The 20,130-nt window shown below is 43.1% G+C and overlaps 1 protein-coding gene across 6 annotated transcripts in view; it reads right to left on the bottom strand.

Annotated features, from left to right (window-relative positions):
- LTBP1 (latent transforming growth factor beta binding protein 1) overlaps window positions 1-20,130 on the bottom strand; it is a gene marked incomplete at its 5' end in the record, with an annotated part of 356,935 nt that overhangs the window by 16,109 nt on the left and 320,696 nt on the right. For all 6 annotated transcript variants that reach the window (XM_080684179.1, XM_080684177.1, XM_080684178.1 and 3 more), the window contains 5 exons: window positions 7,915-8,085; window positions 9,084-9,224; window positions 9,875-10,003; window positions 12,375-12,461; window positions 13,240-13,416. In XM_080684179.1, coding sequence (XP_080540305.1) covers window positions 7,915-8,085; window positions 9,084-9,224; window positions 9,875-10,003; window positions 12,375-12,461; window positions 13,240-13,416 — 705 coding nt within the window. The remainder of the gene's footprint in view (window positions 1-7,914; window positions 8,086-9,083; window positions 9,225-9,874; window positions 10,004-12,374; window positions 12,462-13,239; window positions 13,417-20,130) is intronic.

The raw sequence follows: 20,130 nt of genomic DNA on the forward strand, positions 1-20,130 counted from the left end.
TAACGCCACTTCTTCAAAATAGACTAGCCCAGGCTGTGGTATTTTGTGGAAGAGCCACACTCAAGGGGCCAAAGAGCTGCATGTGGCTCGCGAGTCGCAGTTTGCCAACCACTGCCTTAATCAATAAAAAAAAAATGAGGGTAAAGATGTGTTGTAAGTATATTATTCTTTTTAAGTTTGGAAGAGAGAAAGCTATATTAATATTTGTTCAAAACTTTTCATTAATATTCAGAGGTATAGCTCTCAATGTCCTGAGATAAAGATATACTGCTGAATCCATTACCATTATTTGAGGAGTAAGTTCTAGATAATGAATGTAATATTAAAGTAAACATAGTTGATATGATTATTCATAAATATGCCTTCCATTCGACTGTAAGAAGTAAGACAACACTGTGAAGCAAAACTGAACTACTTTAAGATCCCTAGCTCTGTTTTATGATTTTTCTCCTATATTGCTCTTGACCTTAATCTACAATGACTTTCTTGTGACCTGCCCCTCTGGATCTACTCAGAATCAGGGACAGTCCCCTACGCGCTCCCTTCTGGCAGTGACTTCTTTGGCTATCTGCGCAGGTGCTCATGCATTACGGTGTGAATGGCATCTCCTAGGGCTGAGCAGCGCACAACCAACACAACTGCTCACAGCAGCCCCGCTTGTGCTGGGAAGGAAGCATGAAGGAGGAGGCACTGTGGTGTGTAGCTCCCCAGTGAGCTCATCTTTTGTAATGTGCTTCTTTCTTAAGATGCTAGTTACTGATGCTGAACAAAACAATGACCACCCCCACCCCCCACCCCCGGCCCCAGCTTCTGCTTCTTGCCGATTGTGTCAACACAAAGGTAGCTTTGTGAAAATCAACGATTTTCAACCGGTGTGTGGCAAGAATTTTTAAAACTTGCAGTACCTGACTATTTAGTCAGGGGCACTGACCTCTTTTCCCTTAGACTGTCAAATTAAAAAACAACAACAGCCAACACAACAATAGCCACCTGGTGTGAATGAATCAAAATTATACCTATTTTTTTTTTGTCAGATTGCCAAAAAATATATTTTTTTGGTGTGCTGCAAAATGGTAGTAATTAGTTTATGTGTGCCATGAGATGGAAAAGATTGAAAATCGCTGTTCTAGATGCTTTTCTCCCAATGACAAGAGGCACAATCTGTCTGCTGCATGGAGGGCAAGTAGATAAACTTTCCCTCACCCCTCTGCAGACTTGCCTGGTCTGGCCTGAGGTCTACATTTAAAAGGCAAGGGCAGCCAGTGGCTTTGTGCTAGCCATTGTTGTCTTATAAGATTAATTAAGAGAAGATCGAAATAAATACAACAGTCTTTGAATTCAAAACTGCAGACAGAATAGGGCTGTGAAACAATTATGTACAGTGATTTTCTCATAGTCCCACTAATCACAGAACATTCAACTATTCCTATCATTGAAGAGATAAAAAAAGTCGTTAACAACAACAACATTTGAAATATGTGAAAGCAAATTCCCACTAACGAGCAATTCGCCTACTGAAAGATCACACCGAAAGGCATTTCTAGGAAACTAAGTGCCTATTCATAGTCTCTGATTTCAAGGGAGAAAGCGTAAACGGCTAAAAACTTTATTTTGGAGAATAATTGGATCACTTGTTAATTAAAAATAATAGTGTTGCTTTTGGGATCAGATTATTCATTTGACATGCATGTCTCAATTTCTCTATATTTGGCTCTCAATTAGAAAATTCTAATAGGACATCAATGTGATTATAATCATAACAACATTTATTCTCTTTTCAGAGTATTTTATACAACAGAGAGTGGCCACCAAATATTTCCTAAGCATGTCAACGTGGTATAGCTTTTAGGAAAATAAACACTGAATGAAACTGACACCCCGAAGTCCAAGCTGTACACAGTCTACAATTTCAGAAGTGCTTGTTCATGGCACCGACAGGAAATCTTTTCATCAGATGCCCCACATTTAACTGTCCTCTAATCATTGCCGAGACCACTGAGACAGTAGTTTCACCAAGTTCTCAAAACAGAGAGTTCATGCTCAGGTTCGCAGTCAGCAAGGTCCGCTGGTCCACCCAGCCGGGGTGGGGTTCCACATGCTCATTGGCTCCAGCCTACTCTAGGGGTTGGGGTGAGGAATTGCAACTTTTCCAGCAGCTTAGCAGCAGATGGAGTGAGTGTCCCCCGATCAGGGTTTGTTTTCTTCCTTTTTGACGTTATCTACTCGAAGGCAAACCATGTTTCCTCGCCTTCTATGTTTTAAATCATTGACCATCACAGGGTCCTACCCTAAATGTGACTTCCTTGCTCATTGCTTTCTTCTCCTCTAACACACCTGCCGAAGGTGAGGTGGTTGTGAAAACCCGCATGGGTGCTCCATTTCTAGTATTTTTCCTCCAATGCCCCGTCCTCCTCTTTGTACCTGGCTCCTCTGTCGTTCATTCCTGCTCACTCATCGGCTTTCACAAGTCCCTATCTCCTTCCCATTTTTGGTCAGGAGGTCCCGACCAGCCGCACAGCCCTGCCCAATGCTGAGTATCTCCCCCTGTCCCTGCCCTTCTTCCTCCGGCCATTTTACAAATGAAGGAACAAATGTAATGCTGACCTAAAATGACAAAGCTCTATGTGCAAAATTCCTTATGAATTTCAGATTTCAATAACCCTTTTCTAGAAAGAAAAGTATTTTCACCCCTTTTGGAGGGGGGAGTAAGGGGAAGCTTTCTAAATAAATAAACACCTTTTCAATAAGGAACGATATAAATTGCTTAGTTGCCATCTCATATGGTATCCAATTCAATCGAGTTCCACGGATACCATGAACCCAGTCCCTAAGGAACTGGACCACTTACCACTGAGATAGATTCTGTGTACAGAGTACACATTCTGTATGCAGGCAGGGTCGCCACTCAACGCAGGAGGCCTTTTACATCTGTCCAGTTTGATTTTTTTTATTCTCCACTATACGTTATGAACAGCTACACTTTCTTTAATCATATTATTCAGGATCTAGGATCCAAATGACAAATGCTTTCATGCTCAGAGAGGATTCACTGCTATAACCTCACAAAGGAGTTCCCAGCTTTGGCTGTGGAAAACCAAAGTGACTTGTCCAGAGCAATCGACAGAAGCAGAGCCAAGGCAGACGAGAGCCCGGACTGCCTAGACCGAAGGCGGCCACCATGCACTGTGCCTCGCGTGCACGCTGTTCCAAAGTTATTATTAACATTTTTTGGAAACATATTTCTTGGAAAAGCCTTTAAACCGTGACTGCTGAAAGGCCTGTTGCAGCCACTGCCCAGTTACAATATTTTTTCAAGTTTAGTCCAAGAGTCAAATCCCTGTCTTCCTTCACACCTCCTCACACCTCCGAGGGGATTATGAAACCTCTTACACTGAGATCTTTGGGAACATGGAAGCACCATGCGGCCATGCATGGACGTGGAAGAAATCACGAGCTCAAATGCTCAGACTCCAAGTTCTGTCACTTTCATGGGACCTCATGAAAACATTGGGGATAGATTAGCTGTTAGGAAGTGCCCCAAAATTTTGTATCACAGCTAATAATCCTATCTAATAAAAGAGCAATATGCAAGTTAACCATCACTCCACTATACCCACAAGCCACGCCCACCAGCCAATCTGGAGCAAGTATGCAAATTAACCCAACGAAGATGACTGCGGCCATGGAGCGAGCAGGAGGCTTGGGTTTCCCCGGTAATGGAGGAAGCCAAGCTTTCTGCACACCCTGGCCGGCCTAGGCCTCCACTCAAGGCTACAAAGTTTCAATTATAGAAGATAAATAAATCCCAAAAAAATGGCAGCAGCCACAGAGCTGGAGAGAGCAGGAGGCTTGAGTTGCCCCTGGCGATGGAGGAAGCCAAGCTTTCCGCACACCCTGGCTGGCCTAGGCCTCCACTCAAGGCTACAAAGTTTCTATTATAGAAGATAAATAAATCCCCGATACCAGGGCCTCCGCAGGCCCCTCGCCCAGGCCGCCCCACACCCCAAGGGAACCCCCACCCTGATCTGGGACACCCTTCAGGGCAAACCAGCTGGCCCCCACCCGTACACCAGGCCTCTACCCTATCTAATAAAAGAGTAATATGCAAATTTACCATCACTCCAACATACAAGATGGCTGCCCCCATGTGGACACAAGATGGCCGTGACAAGATGGCCAGCAGGGAAGGGCAGTTGGGAGGGACCAGGCCTGCAAGGGAGGGCAGTTGTGGGCAATCAGGCCAGAAGGGGAGGGTAGTTGGAAGGGACCAGGCCTGCAAGGGAGGGAAGTTGGGGGTGATCAAGCCTGCAGGGGAGGGCAGTCAGGGGTGACCAGGCCAGCAGAGGAGGGAAGTTGGGGGCGACTGGGCCCGCAGGGAAGGGCAGTTGGGGGGGACCAAGGCCTGCAGGGGAGAGCAGTTGGGAGGGACCAGGCCTGCAGGGGAGGGCAGTTAGGGGCAAACAGGCTGGCAGGGGAGCAGTTAGGCATCAATCAGGCTGGCAGAGGAGTGGTTAGGGGGTGATCAGGCTGGCAGGCAGAAGCGGTTAGGGGCAATCAGGAAGGCAAGCAGGCGAGCAGTTGGGAGCCAGCAGTCCTGGATTGTGAGAGGAATGTCCGACTGCCCGTTTAGGCCCGATCCTACTAGGGGTCCCAGATTGGAGAGGGTGCAGGCTGGGCTGAGGGACACACACCCCCATGCACGAATTTCGTGTACTGGGCCTCTAGTACAGGAGTGGGCAAACTTTTTGACTCGAGGGCCACAATGGGTTCTTAAACTGGACCGGAGGGCAGGAACAAAAGCATGGATGGAGTGTTTGTGTGAACTAATATAAATTCAAAGTAAAGGAGCGGAGGGGAGAGCAAGAGAACCGGATAGAACAGCCGGATCCGGCCCGCGGGCCGTAGTTTGCCCAAGGCTGCTCTAGTACATAAATAAAGGCATTGCTTCCATATTTAAATGTGACAATAGTTAGGAATATACTATTCTAATTTAGAAATACAACATGATTGTATGGCATGTGATTTCACAGAATTAAATTGTAAATTTCATGTAAGTACATTTGTTTCAACATATGTTGCCTAGTACATATCAGTAAATAATGAAATGAAGGAAGAAATATGTAATTAATTTAAAACTGAAAACATGTAAATTATAAATAATTTAGACTGCATTTCAGTCATGGTTCTTACTCTTAGCTGCACCTTGCATATAATGGTTTAATAAACATGTTGTTCTTTGCCTTGTTTAAGAACTAGAATTAGACATAATTCTGTATTACAGTCTATAGATTTTTTCTCCTTTAAAAAATGGCTATATTTCCACTATATGGATACACCAAAAATTATCAACCAATTCCCTATATAATTTCAAATTTTTCTTATGCTGTAATGGTTATTTTTTTATCCCTAGCAGTCAAGTACAAGACCAATCTGTATTCCCAGAACTGGAAGTTTTTTTTAGTCAAATGTACCTACACTAGTAGATCTTCAAACTGCTCTCTCGGTAAAAGAAAGGGCCCACGCCTCTGCATCCTGATTATTACTGAATACTGGTGTTTTACAAGTTTTCAAACAATTTCTTTTGTGGCACTTCAGTTTCCTTAAAGATTTTTTTTTTTTTTTTTTTTTTAACCATTCTCACCTTTCTATGCCTGACTTGCATCAGGAATACTTAAGGTTAAAACACCTGTGGTGCAGTACATCAAACTACCAATAGGTGGCACTCTGCCAGCTTCCGAAGTGTCCCACAAAGAAAATTTAAATTCAAAGTTTTAGAGCAAGACTTTCTCAGGTGATTATGTTCCATTTAATTACACTAAATCTAATTATTTTAATAATTTACTTAAAAGAAGTGTAATTATTTTAACAAGAACCACAGACACTGGGATCCCTGGGTACTTTAGATTCCAGTGTTTAAATGTGTCAAATTTTCTTTCATTTACAGATCAATATGGTTTTATTTCCATGAGATAATGGCACTCTACATATCTTGTAGAAAATTTTAATTTGATATGTTCAAGAGTATCAATAAAAACTTTAAAAACTCATTTTAGATAATTATTGACTTTCCCTGGCTGGGTGGCTTGGTTGGAGGGTTGCCCCATACACCAAAAGGTTGCAGGTTCAATTCCCAGTCAGAGCACATACCCAAGTTGCAGGTTCGATCCCTGGTAGGGGCGTGTATGAGGGGCAACTGATCAATGTTTCTCTCAATCTCTCTCTCCCTTCTTCTCTCTTTAAAAATCAATAAAAACATTTCTTTGGATGAGGATTAAAAAAATAATTATTGACCTGCTTTAATCTATTAATCCATCAAATATATATTATATGTTAAGCCCACGATTGTGCTAAACTCTGATGCATAGTTGATGAGGCACCACCTCTAATTTTGCCTAGCTCTAGAGATGCAGTTTTTCTTTTCTCTACACATACAATGCATGAGAAAAAATTTAAATCTCAGCTTTAATTTTCACTTGGCTACTTCTATATTCTAAGGGATACCATTTATCTAAGATGTGCTTTGAGACTCTGGGGTGAGAGGCTGGAGCAGCACCGAAGTGGAGAAGATGCGTGAATGTTGGGCCTGGCTGCCTGGACTGGAATCTGCCGCTTGCTGGTGTGGACCATGTACCTCAGTTCCTCTTCCAGAGAAGGAAGGCAATTATGCCCCTGCCTCAGAGAACGGCTTGGGAAATTAAACATCTTAATACATGGAAAGCATCTGGAACAGCACCTGGCACTGTGCTACATACATGCCAGCTATTATCATATTCTACTATGGGGGAGACCCAGAAAAACCAACCGACAGAAAACCCAATAAACTCCACCGAAGATTTCCAAGTTCTGACATTCCAATGATTTTCTTCTAGCATGTCACTGAAAATTCCCAGAAAGACCAAGCAATAACCAACCCCCTCGTGTTTGACATGGATACAAGGGATTGTTCTTCCTGACTTATTTTTCCCCCTAACAGCTTTTTCTTCCAGAGGCTGGAGGTATGAGATCATGATAAAGGGCTCAAATGTGAGGGTCCTCCCACAGCAGTTCAGCCCCTCCCCCCAGACGTCACAGATGCCCTGCCGTCAGTTCACGACCACTTCAACAAACTGTCCACTGTTGCACCTGCAATGCTACCCACCCTCGGTGGTCTGGAACCTTCTCCTAATGCCAGGTCCGGCCTCCAAGACATTAGCTGAGGCAAATAAAATCCTCAGCAGCCCAGAAATGTACTGACTGATACATGCAATTCTCACGTCAAGCTATCCTGACACAATCCATCCCCCTGCACTCACTTCCCCTGCAGGTGGTCCCAATCCGCAAGGGGCCACCTACCTTCAGAGGACACTAAGTATTTCGGGAGCCACTCCACCGCCTCCAACTCCCAGCATTCTCAGATGCAGCTGCTGCCTTAGCAAGAATTAGTGCCCGTGACCCATTGGACCAGAAGTGTGCAAGCCTGCTCCAGAGCCAAAGCGTCACTTTACGCTGCACTTGATGCTCAAAGCCGATGACAAGGGCTGCATTTGCCCCTCCATTCCTCCAGCACCGTCTCCATCACTAACAGATTGTTCCCCAAAGCAGCGCTGGGCGCCTAAGGAAAGTGGAAGGTCCGGTGCCTGACACACGGGGATTCAGCCAGGGCTTACAGTAACACACAATTTGGCCCTTTCTCAACAATCAGGATATGCGGAAGCAGCATATTTAAGAGGCTCAGTGACAGAAATTATAAGCAAAGCAGTTTTAAAACATACGTTCTTTGCTCCCTCTTTCTGAAAAAGTAGCAACGGCACTCTTGTTGCTTTTAATAAAGTCAAGTTGGATGCTGTTAGATGTCTCTAGAACCTCGCGAGTGTGGGCTGAGGACCAGCCGCAGCCGCCTCCCCTGACGGAAGGAACACTGAGATAAGGGCTCACCTGAGTCCTTCATGGGGCACAGGGCGCACTGCATACCCCAGGCCTCGCCATACAAGCAGCAGCACTCCGTGTAAGTCGTCTGCTTGCCAACAAGGGGCCGGCTGCACACATAGTCATCACTCAGATGCTCCCAGCACAGGTCTTGGTAGACATCGGTTTCTTCAATTTGTTCTGAAAGGGAAGGTGTGGATCTGTGACAAGTGCAGCACTGCTCCTGTTTCACAAACATGGAGGTGGAAGCCGGCGAGGCTCCAAGTTCCCATGCCTGTTGCTAAGAGTGACTTCCAAATAAAACTCTGAAGCCAGCCTGGTCTCTCCATGAATCACACCTCTGTCATCTCCACCTGGGTGTCATCCCATCAGCTGAATTCAACCTGCCTCTCCTGTTCCAGCGATGTCCTTCCCAGTAAAACTCTCCACTATCTTGCCTGTACTTCCTATTCCTGATGGTCTTCTCCTTCCTTCAGTCTTTGCTTTGTCAAGCTTACTTTTCTGTCCAATCCTACCACTTCTCCCTACATAATATTTTTTAGATTCAGGCTTTCTCACTCATTTCAGCTGCCTAAGCCTTGGACTAGTGACACTTCATCCCAGAGTCCTCCATCCTAACCTTTTGACCTTTCAATTGATTTCATCCAGAGTGGTCTCCTGTTGTGATGATGGACTGACCCACCACACCTGATGTGGGAATGGACTGATCAATCACACCAGTTGTCAGTGGCACATGAGCTTCTCAGGGAGGAACAGGGATTCCTATCCATGGGTATACAGGCTCTCCACCTCCTTGTGGAACTCCACCCTCTGTTCTGCCCAGCTTCCCCTATGTCCTCCAGTGCAACCTGGGAAACAAACTTATCTCCCCCTGAACTTACCCATACATCTTCCTCAGCCCCCTTTGAAGGCTCAGTGTGATCAACCCTCAGGCATGAACAGTTCCGCGTCTGCTCAGCCACTCCAATACTGTTGTCCGCTGTATGAGTATGTTCAGGGTATTAAGTCTCCTTAATGTACTGATGATACGCATTTTGCCATTTCTCTTAGCATTTCATTTGAATTATTTCAAAAATACCCACGGAATCAATTTTTCTCTTTGCCAATAGCTTACACTTTAGTCAGAAAACCTTATGGCGTTTGTTGGACACACACTTGCATACCCCATCCAAACTTACCGTGTGATTCAGATGGCCGTACACATCGCTTTTCCGAAGCATCCAGGACCATTGGATGGGTACAGAAGCAGTTGTAAGAGCCTTCTGTGTTAATGCACTGGCCATCGATGCAGCTGTTGGGGTCTTGACATTCATCCATATCTGAAAGGGAAAAAAAATGTGAAAGAAAACCAGTAATCAGTTGTGTCTCATACACTTACCCAATCTGCGTCCAGATTCCAGGGGCTGCCACAATTTCACTCACTACGCATCATTATCCAAAACAGTCTGACTATAAAACGGTGACGTTGTGTTGACGGGGAAAATAATGTTGCCCTGCTGCTGATGACATTCCATAAGGAAAGAAAACATTCAGGAACAGAAAATGCTTAGAGTCTCAGACATTGAAGATAAAATGCCTCTTTAGGATGGTGTATAGTTATTTCCTTTTGCTGTGTTTTCCGGCCTAGTGTACATGGTTTTCTGCTTAAGCATTAAAGTCAGAGTCAGCATTTTAAAATGGGATGAGTGATGAAGCAGGAGGTTCCCCAGACCAAAAGAACACTCCACTCAAACCAGTGACCTGAATTATAGTTCCACATTAACTGTGCGTTTGAAATCTAGTCCAACAGGAGTATATAGAAGCTTTTTATTTTCTTAAACCTTGCTCACGAAAAAGACCCATAAAACATTTACACATCTTCGCAACACATGATTGAGATGCAAAGAAATTGATTTTGTACTCCCCAGCATGACTTATTTTTTTTCAATCTGTGTATTTTCACAGCACCTTCTACTCTCTTAAAACTCACCAAAGCACTGCAATTTGACGGGGTCGTAGTATGTCCCTTGCTTACAGTAGCATTCATACCCAGGCTGAGTGTTCAAGCAGAAGCCATTTTTGCATATTTCTTGTCCAAAGAGCAGGCATTCATCCGCATCTATGGGCAGGCGGGGGGTGGGGGGTGAGAAATGGAGCAACAAAGAGAGGAGTTAGCTCTGGTCATTCAGTCAAGAAGAAGCGTCTAACCAATCCTGAGCTTCATACTAGATATTTTTACATTTATATGCCAAAGATTCTTAAAGACACAGCAACACAAAATTCTTGAAGTTGTGACTAATTCCAAGAGGTGGAAACATAGTCAGGGTTGCCTGTGATGTTTAAGAAACAAGGTCCAAAGCATCCATAGGGAAGGTATATCTGTAAAGATGGTTTCTGGGCTGCTCCCTTGTATTTGATGGAACAGTCTATGAAATTCTACAGTGGCACCAACAATATTCTCTAAAGGACATGCCTTTGAAGAAATGTGCCTTCCTATAAATACATATTACGGCCCCTTAATTAGCTGAGATGATGAAAACTCCTGAAAAGAGTTTGATGGAGTTTTATAAAAGTCTTCTTTCTTGGGGATGATAAGCTAATAAAGGCACAAGTTGTTAAGGGTGTTGGCAGACCCATTCTCCCACAGAATTTAGAGTTCTCAGGATACTCAGTGGTAAACCTGAGATAATAGGAACATCTATCTGATAGGCTTGGAAGGATTAAGTGATAAGAGAATCCATGTGGAGAGTTCAATATACTCTCAAAAAGTGTTACTTATTACTTTTATTGCCATTATTATTACCATCAGTTCTCACATTTTAGAGCTAATACCATCTAGTCCTCATTTTAAAAAACTGGAGATTCCAGCCCTGGCTAGTGTAACTCAGTGGTAGAGCATTGGCCCATACATTAAGGGGTCTCAGGTTTGATTCTCGGTCACGGGCATGCACCTGGGTTGCAGGTTCTATCCCCGGCCTGGCCCGGTCAGGGCAAGTGTTGGAGGCAACCAGTGGATGTGCCTCTCTCACATCTATGTTTCTCTCTCTCTTTTTCTTGCCCTCTCAAACCCTCCCTTTCCTCCACTCTCTGGAAAAAAACAACAACAAAAAACAAAGAAAAACCACTAAAAAACTGGAGATTCCATAGATGAATTGCTCCAAGGTATACAGCTGGAAAATGGCAAAACCACGTCCAAAATGTACGGCTGTTTAGATCTGAACCTAATATTCTTTCAGCCACTTCCAGTGCTGCTGAAGACAGGGGAGGAGGAATTTATTTTTCTATGAAAGAGGGGATGATTTGGTGGTGAAATCAGGGCTTCATCTCACAATATGAAGTGAGATTTAACTACATCCGGGCAAAAACATATGTAATATTTGTGAACTTGAAAAACCATTAAACACATATCACCAACCAAGTCTTGTTATTTAATTGGACTAAATCATAGATGTATTTAAAAAACACAGATGGAATTTCTTACCCAGCTACTGGATTATACCAAATTATTAAAACACGATTTTTCCAAAGAGATGAACAATAAAAAATGTTTTCCATCCACTTAGCAGTTTTCAATATTAAATTTTACAGAAAAAAAATCACTTTGTCTATAAAAGGACTTAATATCTCTATCATGGAAATGTCAAAAGTGAATGGTTAATGAGGAAATACTCATACATGTGGTTTAAATTTCACCCAAATAAAAAGGCTGCATATTTATTTTAGAATTATAGACTAATAGCACTGAATATATAAAACACATCTACTTTTGCTTTCTTATTTTCCATTCCTTATTATGAATCTGTGGCCATAAGTAAAAGGTCCTAACAATAGTAGGATGAGTTTTAAAAAAGCAAGAATGCTAGCTTTATTGATGATCATTAAAGACCAACATGATGACAAATTTATAGTCTTAACATAAGGTTTCTAATATGCTTCTGCAATAAAAGAATAAATTTATTAAGTACAGAATTCCGCGTTAGGTAATTTGACATATATTATCTCATTTAGTCCTCATAATACTTTTTTAAAAGATATATTTTTTATTGATTTCAGAGAGGAAGCGAGAGGGAGAAAGAGATAGAAACATCAATGATGGGAGAGAATCATTGACTGGCTGCCTCCTGCATGCCCCCGACCGGAGACCGAGCCTGAAACCCAGGCATGTGCTCTGACCAGGAATCCATCCATGACCTCCTGGTTCAGAGGTTGACGCTCAACCACTGAGACACACCAGCCGAGCAACAACTTTTGAGACATCATTTCCGTCCCAGAGCTGGAAACTCAGAAGGTTAAGTGCCTTAAGTTCTAACTCCCGGGCCATGCATGGCCCTGCCCAGAGTCCATAGGGGTTCCTTCCCGTGGCCAAATGAAGGCTTTGTAATCAGTTTCCCTGGCTCAAACGAACTCTGATTCTGTCTACCCCAGCCACGCTTTTATTTGCGTGCCTGATATGCACACACATTGTAAATTCATTTCTGCTCGATCCTGACCTTTATAGTCCTTGTCACCAGCTTCATACGAGGATTCTCCAGTGGGGACAAAACCTTTCCCTCTAGGACACATTTCAGTGAATTCGGCTGATTTCAGGAGAGACAAAGAAAAAAAGTTGAAAGAGAAAAACATCAACCACTTCCATTAATGTGTATTTTCTTATTATGATTTTTTTTATTGTTGACAGTATTACAGCTGTCCCCCATTTCCCCCCTTTAGCCTCCTCCCCCCAACCCCCATCCCACCCCAGGACTCAGTAGCTTTAAGACAAATTTTGGCATCCTCTTCAGGCAAATAAATTCAGTACAATCTCAAAAATTATGCATTAGGTGCAAATAAAACCAATGACTTCAGAGGTGTACCTATCATTATTTTTATAAAACCTTCCTAGTTCGCCCATATTTTACCTACTCATGTTGTACTTGGGGTTATGACTTACTTCTCCATTACTGTGGTCTCTAGTATTTTAAAGTTTTAACAGGAATCCATCAAGTGAAATCTTAGCTTAAACATGCAATCGCTAGTTATGGGTCATGCTGTGTCGTTGTTATATATATAAAAAAAAGATTGGTTTCCATTTTAAAAAATGGGGTAACATGGAATTCTCTTTCTGCCAAATATAATACTGAACCTCCCTGTAACCGTAAATTCGGTGATGGAAAGAACTTTAGGAATGCATACTGAGGTGATTTTTCCAGCTCTGAATGAAACACACTCTAAGGTAGCCTCACTTGAATTCCAGTTGGGCAGCTACCAGTGAATGCCCGAGTTTCAGAGCTCCTGTTCTCATTCAAACCAGAATGAGACACTCCGCCACCACATGACCAAACGCAAGTGCGAAACCTCCTCTCAGTGGATGCTTACCAGTCCCCAAGACCGGGCAGGGGAAGATCTCACAGTTGTCGCCCCACCCCGCCCCGGAGGTGCAGCAGCACTCTTGCTTGGTGACATTGGGGGCCAGCACATTGTCGCAGAGGCTGGCGTCGTTGAGATTGTAGTAGCATTCTTTCTTCTCTTCTCTGCTTGGCTCTACTTCCACATCTACACAGAGGGCACAAAGGAAAAGGAGTATTGACTGGACACATCAGATCTATCGCTCTCACAACAGAGTAGAAGCCATGGTGACAACAAAGACCGGGTGGGATAATAATAGTGTTTAATGGACAGAAAGCCGCTTCCCACTTTTGGGTCGGATTCTCCCACTGCAAGATGCACATGCACTTGAATCCCAAATTTTGGTGGATTTCTAACCCTCTCCAAGAGTGCAAATCTGTCAAAACCATTTCCTGTTACGTTAACCAATGACTTTATTCTTGTGCATTTGGCTGTGAGTAAAGTTTCCATACTTGCTTTCTTGCCAAACATAGGCCCATTCTTTACTGAGCTATAACACCTACTTAATTCAGTGAAAATTTTCCCCAACACTTGACGGGAGATGTAGGGCCACACATAATATTTAACCCTTAAGATGGTTGTTTGAATCAACCATGCCCCCGATCTTTTCTGAACAGAACAAAGCAGAAGATGGTAACTAGAAAACAACAACAACAACAACAACAACAACAACAACAACAAAAAACTACTGCAGAAACCCAGAATCTATAAAATAACCTTTCATGACTGAAAATCTACTTAAATTGCTGCAAATACAAGGCTTTGAATGAAATAGTGAGTGTCAGATAAGCCTCAAGGTAAATTTCAGGGCTGGGTCTTGTCCCTCCCTGCTCCAGTGTGTCCTAGAGGAAAATGCATTCTAACAGACTCAGCTTAACACTCTGTGATAAAGACAAAGTGATGTGATAGGATATATGTGATGAGAACGTAACCCGCCTGTTTTTAGATAATTCCAGACATGATTTCATCCCATCGGATTTGAAGTCTATGAACAAGTGTGTGCTCTTAAGAAATGATCAATATTTTGTGACTGGACTTGGCAAGTAATCTAATCTCTTCCCTGCTATATGCCATGAAGTTCAAATTACTGTCTATGGTCCAATTAAAATTTGTTCCACTTTTATTTTATAATATATCAGATAAGAAACTGACTACCACCATCAGAACTACTTAGATTAATTCCAATGATTTTGTTTTCATGAGAATGCTGCCGTTTCCAGATTCTTGGACCCAAACAAACTGTAGGGACAAAGGGAAAACATTTGCCAATGAGGATAAGACTTTTTTTTATAAATATATTTTTTTTATTGATTTCAGAGAGGAAGGGAGAGGGAGAGATAGAAACATCAATGATGAGAGAGAATCACTGATAGGCTGCCTCTTGCACGCCCCCTAATGGAGGTCGAGCCTGCAACCCAGGCATGTGCCCTGACCAGGAATTCAACCATGACCTCCTGGTTCATAGGCAGATGCTCAACCACTGATCCACACCAGCTGGGCAAGGAGGATAAGATTTTAATGTCAATGTTTACCCTTCTTTTTTTTTTTTTTAGTTAATAGATAATTATATTAGAAAAATGTAAGAAATTATTTTCACAATAGCTTCCTGTATATTTCTTTTGGCAGCACCAGATAGACCTGGAACTTGATTAATATACCAAAGAGCAAAGGTGTTTTTAAAACGTAAGTTAATAAAATTCTCAGAAAAGAAAATCCCTTTTCTTTCCTCTTCTGGCACTAAAAACAAGCAAGGCAGCAAACAAGCCTTGACCATACCCATTGCTCTCCTACACAACACAGAGCATCCACGGGGATGGAAAAGATCCCTCGCACGCTTGAGTCTGGCTCGTTCTCTGATTGTTCTGTCTTTGACAGATTTCAGCTTGGACTCTAGGTTAGTGTTAATAGCTGATGACAAATTCAAACGTAGACTAAGAGTCCAGGAAAAAAACTGAAATGCTGATTCCTCAGAAGCAGCTTGTGAAGTGGTTTTGAATCATTTCCTCCTGTGTGAAGTTGGAATAAACCTGCCACATCCCTCATCTCATCTAGCTTTCCACGTGCACAGAGGACAGCAATGAGCTTGGCCCACGCCAATGCACGGGCCACTGCCAGTTCATTCTCCTCAGGAGGGGCCCCGAGCTCTCTCACACGGAGTCACTGGAGAAAACTAAGGGTAGGTATTTTAAATGATTATTAAGTCAATCCTGAACTCTGTGGAACATTTCATAAGCTTTCCCCCAACACCTGTGAATAAACTGACACCCTATTACTATTAAAAACTCAGCTCAATTATTTTATACAGTTGGCCTAAAAATGTAGCTAGCTATTAATGAATGTATTTAGAAATATCAATCAAGTCAGCAACACAAGTAGTTTTGCCAGTCAAGTTTACAGTTTGTACTAAAAGAGGGCTCAAGGACTGTTTTTTCCCCACTTGTGTAGAAAGTTGTAGGTATGTCATCGAGTTTATTACAAAACTAGAGGCCCGGTGCACAAATTTGTGCATGGGTGGGGTCCCTTGGCATGGCCGGTGATCAGGCTGATCGGGGCCGTCTTGCCCAGCCCAGGGGGATGGACTGTGGGAGGTTGACTGTGGGAGCGCACTCACCACCAGGGGGCAGCTCCTGTGTTGAGTGTCTGCCCCCTGGTGGTCAGTGCGCATCACAGCAACTGGTGGACTGGTCGTTCGGTCGACCGGTTATAAAAGTCGCTTAGGCTTTTATATATATATAGAATGACCTTCCTAGAGCAGTTGTCAACGGAGACTTCTAGATTCAGAGGTGATCAGAAACCATAGGCTTCTGAGTCAAAGCATGTCAAAAATTACATCTACAGTAAACACTGCTTTCTACAATGTTCATTAGACCCACAGCATAGGAATGAAGAAATCAAATGATCTTTGCTCTTCTTCCTTCCTTGATGAAAGGAAATTCACAGGATAGTGCATGGGGAAACAATCAATAATATCACTGTATTATTCTGGCTTTACACTGGTTGTTTCAAGTTTTGCTCTGATTTTTCTTTCCAAGCAGTCTGGAAGCTCCATGTTTACACAGCTGAACTCGAGGGCTGGTCAGGCCCTCATCCGTGTTTGGGAAGTGAAGCAAATTCTTTTTCAAAAACTGGTCCACAAAGGTCGTTCTGTGAAAAACTACAATTCCCCTATCTTCCTAACCTTTATGGTACATAATGACCTTCCTAGAGCATTTTTCCACTGGGGGAACACTGATCAGTAAATAAACAGAGTTTAGAAATGCTTCTATTGGAAAATGATTTTAAAAGATCAATCATTATAGGAAGTGTCAAGCATTAAAAAGAATTTTTTTCTTAAAAACATTATGAATAAAATTAGCCATATTACGTATCTTATGCCATGAACTTCTACAAAATATATTACTTCTCCAGTCTTTTCAGACTTGATTTCTCAATCTGTATCTAGAAGTTGGCTTCGCATCTGTATATAAACAATCATTTGTGTATTCTAATCCTGGGGGTGTGACTGGTGATAAGAAACTGAGTTTTTGGACTTTTTCCATGTGTGCTTTTTTGGGAAGAAACTTTTAGAGAGTAATTCCATGAGACAGATGGTGCAGGGTGGAGCATCCTCACCTTTCAGAAGAAAAACTGAGTGTGGGTCCAATGTCCCAATGCTTCATGCTTCCCTAGACTTCTTCTGAGAAGCCCAGCTTCTTAGCTTCTCACTGGCATGAGTTTGTTTTGCTTTGTCTTTTTTTCTTTTTTCTCTCTGAGACAAAGCGGGAGGGGGCAGCAGACAATTCGTGCAGGTGTGGAGTTCAGCTGCAATGCCACAGGGCATGGGTGGGTACCCTTGCTCCGAGTGGGAAGGAGTGGGTTGCAGCTGTAGGTGCTGCTTATGGAGCTCCTGGAAGCTTCTGGAAGCTCCTCTCGGTTCATCAGACAGAAGAGGGTGTGGTCATTCACTTACAGGATTGTTTCCTTCTTCAGTCTTTCCCCCAGTATATCTAATTTTAGCTTTGCTGTTGGGGTGAGGAAATTGGGAACATTTTTTTGGTGAAAGTGGATTCGAGCATCTAATGGACACATCTTTGCTTTCACGTTCCATTTGCAATGTGTTCTGAAGGCCTCTCTGAGCTGGTCCTCTCAGAGCCGCTGGGACAGGCAGGATCACGAGAGTGACCAAAGGGCAACGTCACAAATACGTGAGCACACAGTGTCCCCAGATGAGAGCACCTGCCTGCACAGTCTGGAAAAAGACATCAGTTCACGCAGCTCTGCGATGGGGTAGTGGTGTTCCGTAAGCTACTTTCAACAGACTTAGGAAGCTTTATTCTTTTTTATTTTTTAAATCACCACAGGCACCGATGTTTTCTACCAACTCGTGTTTTTACGAGAAAAGGAATTCTAGTGTAATATTCCAAGGAGGAGTAACAGAGAACTTGGCAATGCATACCTTTCTTTATTCTCCCCTAGTTTTCTTATTCAAGGACTTGGAAAATGAAAGTGTGTGTGTGTGTGTGTGTGTGTGTGTGTGTGTGTGTGTGTGTGTACGCGTTAAGTGGAATTCAGGAGAAGCCATGGTGCATTTCAGACAACAAGCGCAGCCAATGGAATGGACTGGATATGAGGGATGCAAAGAAAAGGAAGTCTGCAGAAAGGTGGTAAAAGATATGAAAGAAGTCAAAATAAAGGTTAGAGAGCAAAACACAAGAGAAAAAATACTTTGAGAAAAGATTTCTCCACACAGTTCCCATCTTTAAAGAGGTCAGTCGGGTAGGAAGTCAGCCCATGACAGCGTTAGGAGAATAAGACCTGGGCACCTAAGCCACACTGTAGAAGGGTGGGCTGAGCAAGGCAATCATGCAAGGCTTCCTGGAGGAGATGATGGTTGAGCCAAGTTCTTGAAAAATACATTTTTAAAAAATTGGCCAGCAAATAAGGCGTGATAGGGGTGAGGAGGAGTGAAAATACAACTGCACCGTGTATGGGTGCACCAGGGTGAGGGGTGCCTGGTTTGCAGAAGGAGTAACACTGTGAGTGTGAGAACCTGGGGGATGGGGCAGGAATGCATTAACAGGTGAACAGGTGGTGGCTGTGTTTCTGACTTAGGTGTGGGGTAGAAGACTGCCAGTCTCTCTTGGAGGCCTCAGGACCTCGCATTCCCAAGGCTTCACCATAAATTCTTGCTAGATGGAGTGGAGGATGTTTTGTTTTTGTTTTTCTGGTGAAGGGGTCAGAAGAGGAAGGGAGAAGTAAGCCTAAAACAGGAATGCACTGGGGAGAAGAGAAAGTCTGTGATTTATGGAGATGCTACTGAAAACTGGAAATGTGAGGGTAAGACAAGTGGGCAGATGTGGGTGAAAGAGACTCCTGAAAGCCGAATAAAGCACCGTGGAGAAAGGAAATGGGGGAGACACACCATCCTGGGTGGGAACAGGAAGCACCTGTGGAGATGGAGAAATGAGCAGACGTCACAGCAACACAAGTCCTGTGCGCATCGTAAGGGCTGGGACAGAGGATCGCGAGCATAAAGCCACGCTGAAAGAGACATGTGAAATGTTTGCAAACATTTAGAAATGTACAAACCAGCCCGGCTAGTGTGGCTCAGTGGTTGAGGGTTGACCTATGAACCAGGAGATCACAGTTGGATTCCCGGTCAGGGCACAGGCCAGGGTTGTAAGGCTCAACCCCTTGTGGGGCGTGCAGGAGGCAGCTGGTCAATGATACTCTCTCATCATGAATGTTTCTATCTCTCTCTCCCTCTCCCTTCCTCTCTGAAATCAATAAAAAACATATATTTTTATTTTTTTATTATTTTTAAAGTATATTTTTATTGATTTTCTCACTATCCTCTTTGAATGTGAGAAGAGACCTGACCCAACTTAAAAAAAACAACAACACAGAAAACAAATGATCACATTTTCTTCAGCCTTACCCACATTTATGGTATAGATCCACTACAAATACACATTAAGACCTCTGGAGTTTTATGGCATTTTACAGTGTTTGCATTCCAAACAATGTGGTCTCACTGTCTTTAATTTTTTTTCCTACCGAAGGTTTTTTTTTCCAATCAGACATTATTTTGAAAAAACTCTCTTCATGTTAATTGATTTCACAGGTTAACTAAACACATTAGAAAAATAATCCTACTCTGCCAAATATAACAGTTGCATGATATTATGTGGTTTCCTGCCTTAAAAAGATATGTACCTACACAGAACCTGCAGTGGACCTCGATAGGAAGAGAGAAACCAGAATGCTGTTTGGGTTCAGCTGTCAGAACCAGGAGGACTGACTTGCCCGCGTCCCCTGATAGCAGGGAAATAAATGCTTTTTCTTTTGTGCCACCTGCAATGTAACCAAAGCAGCACCTGGAGGAACTGTGCGCCCTAAAAAGAAGTGGGAATAGATAATTCCTCATTGAAATGTGGCCCCTTCACAACTTCGATCAAAGGAATAATTATTTTATGCAACTAGCTGGGAATGAGGTGGTGGGGCACAGAAGGGACACATTCTCCAATGTGGAGAGGCAATTCTATTCAACAGTTGCAGAGTGTCGCCATAGGTCAGGCACTGCGCTGAGCACTGAGCTAAGTTACAGGGGATACAAAGCGAAATAAGACAGAGGAAAAATGGCCATATTGCCTGTGAACAGATTTGGACCTCATGCTGTAAGCATCAGGAACCAGTTGAAAGTGTAAAGAAGGGTTGAAAACCAGATGTATGTTCCGAAAATGTAAACAGTGTTAGCAGTGTGGGGGTTGGGAGAGGCAAGATGAGACGTCAGCAGGCACCTGCTGTGGTCCAGGGAAGAGAGGCTGAAGGACTGGCTGGGAACAGTGGGAACAGAGGAGCAGGGAGAGATCTGAAGGATAC

Source organism: Plecotus auritus (assembly GCF_963455305.1).
Source record: "Plecotus auritus genome assembly, chromosome: 8".
Taxonomy (NCBI): Eukaryota; Metazoa; Chordata; class Mammalia; order Chiroptera; family Vespertilionidae; genus Plecotus; species Plecotus auritus.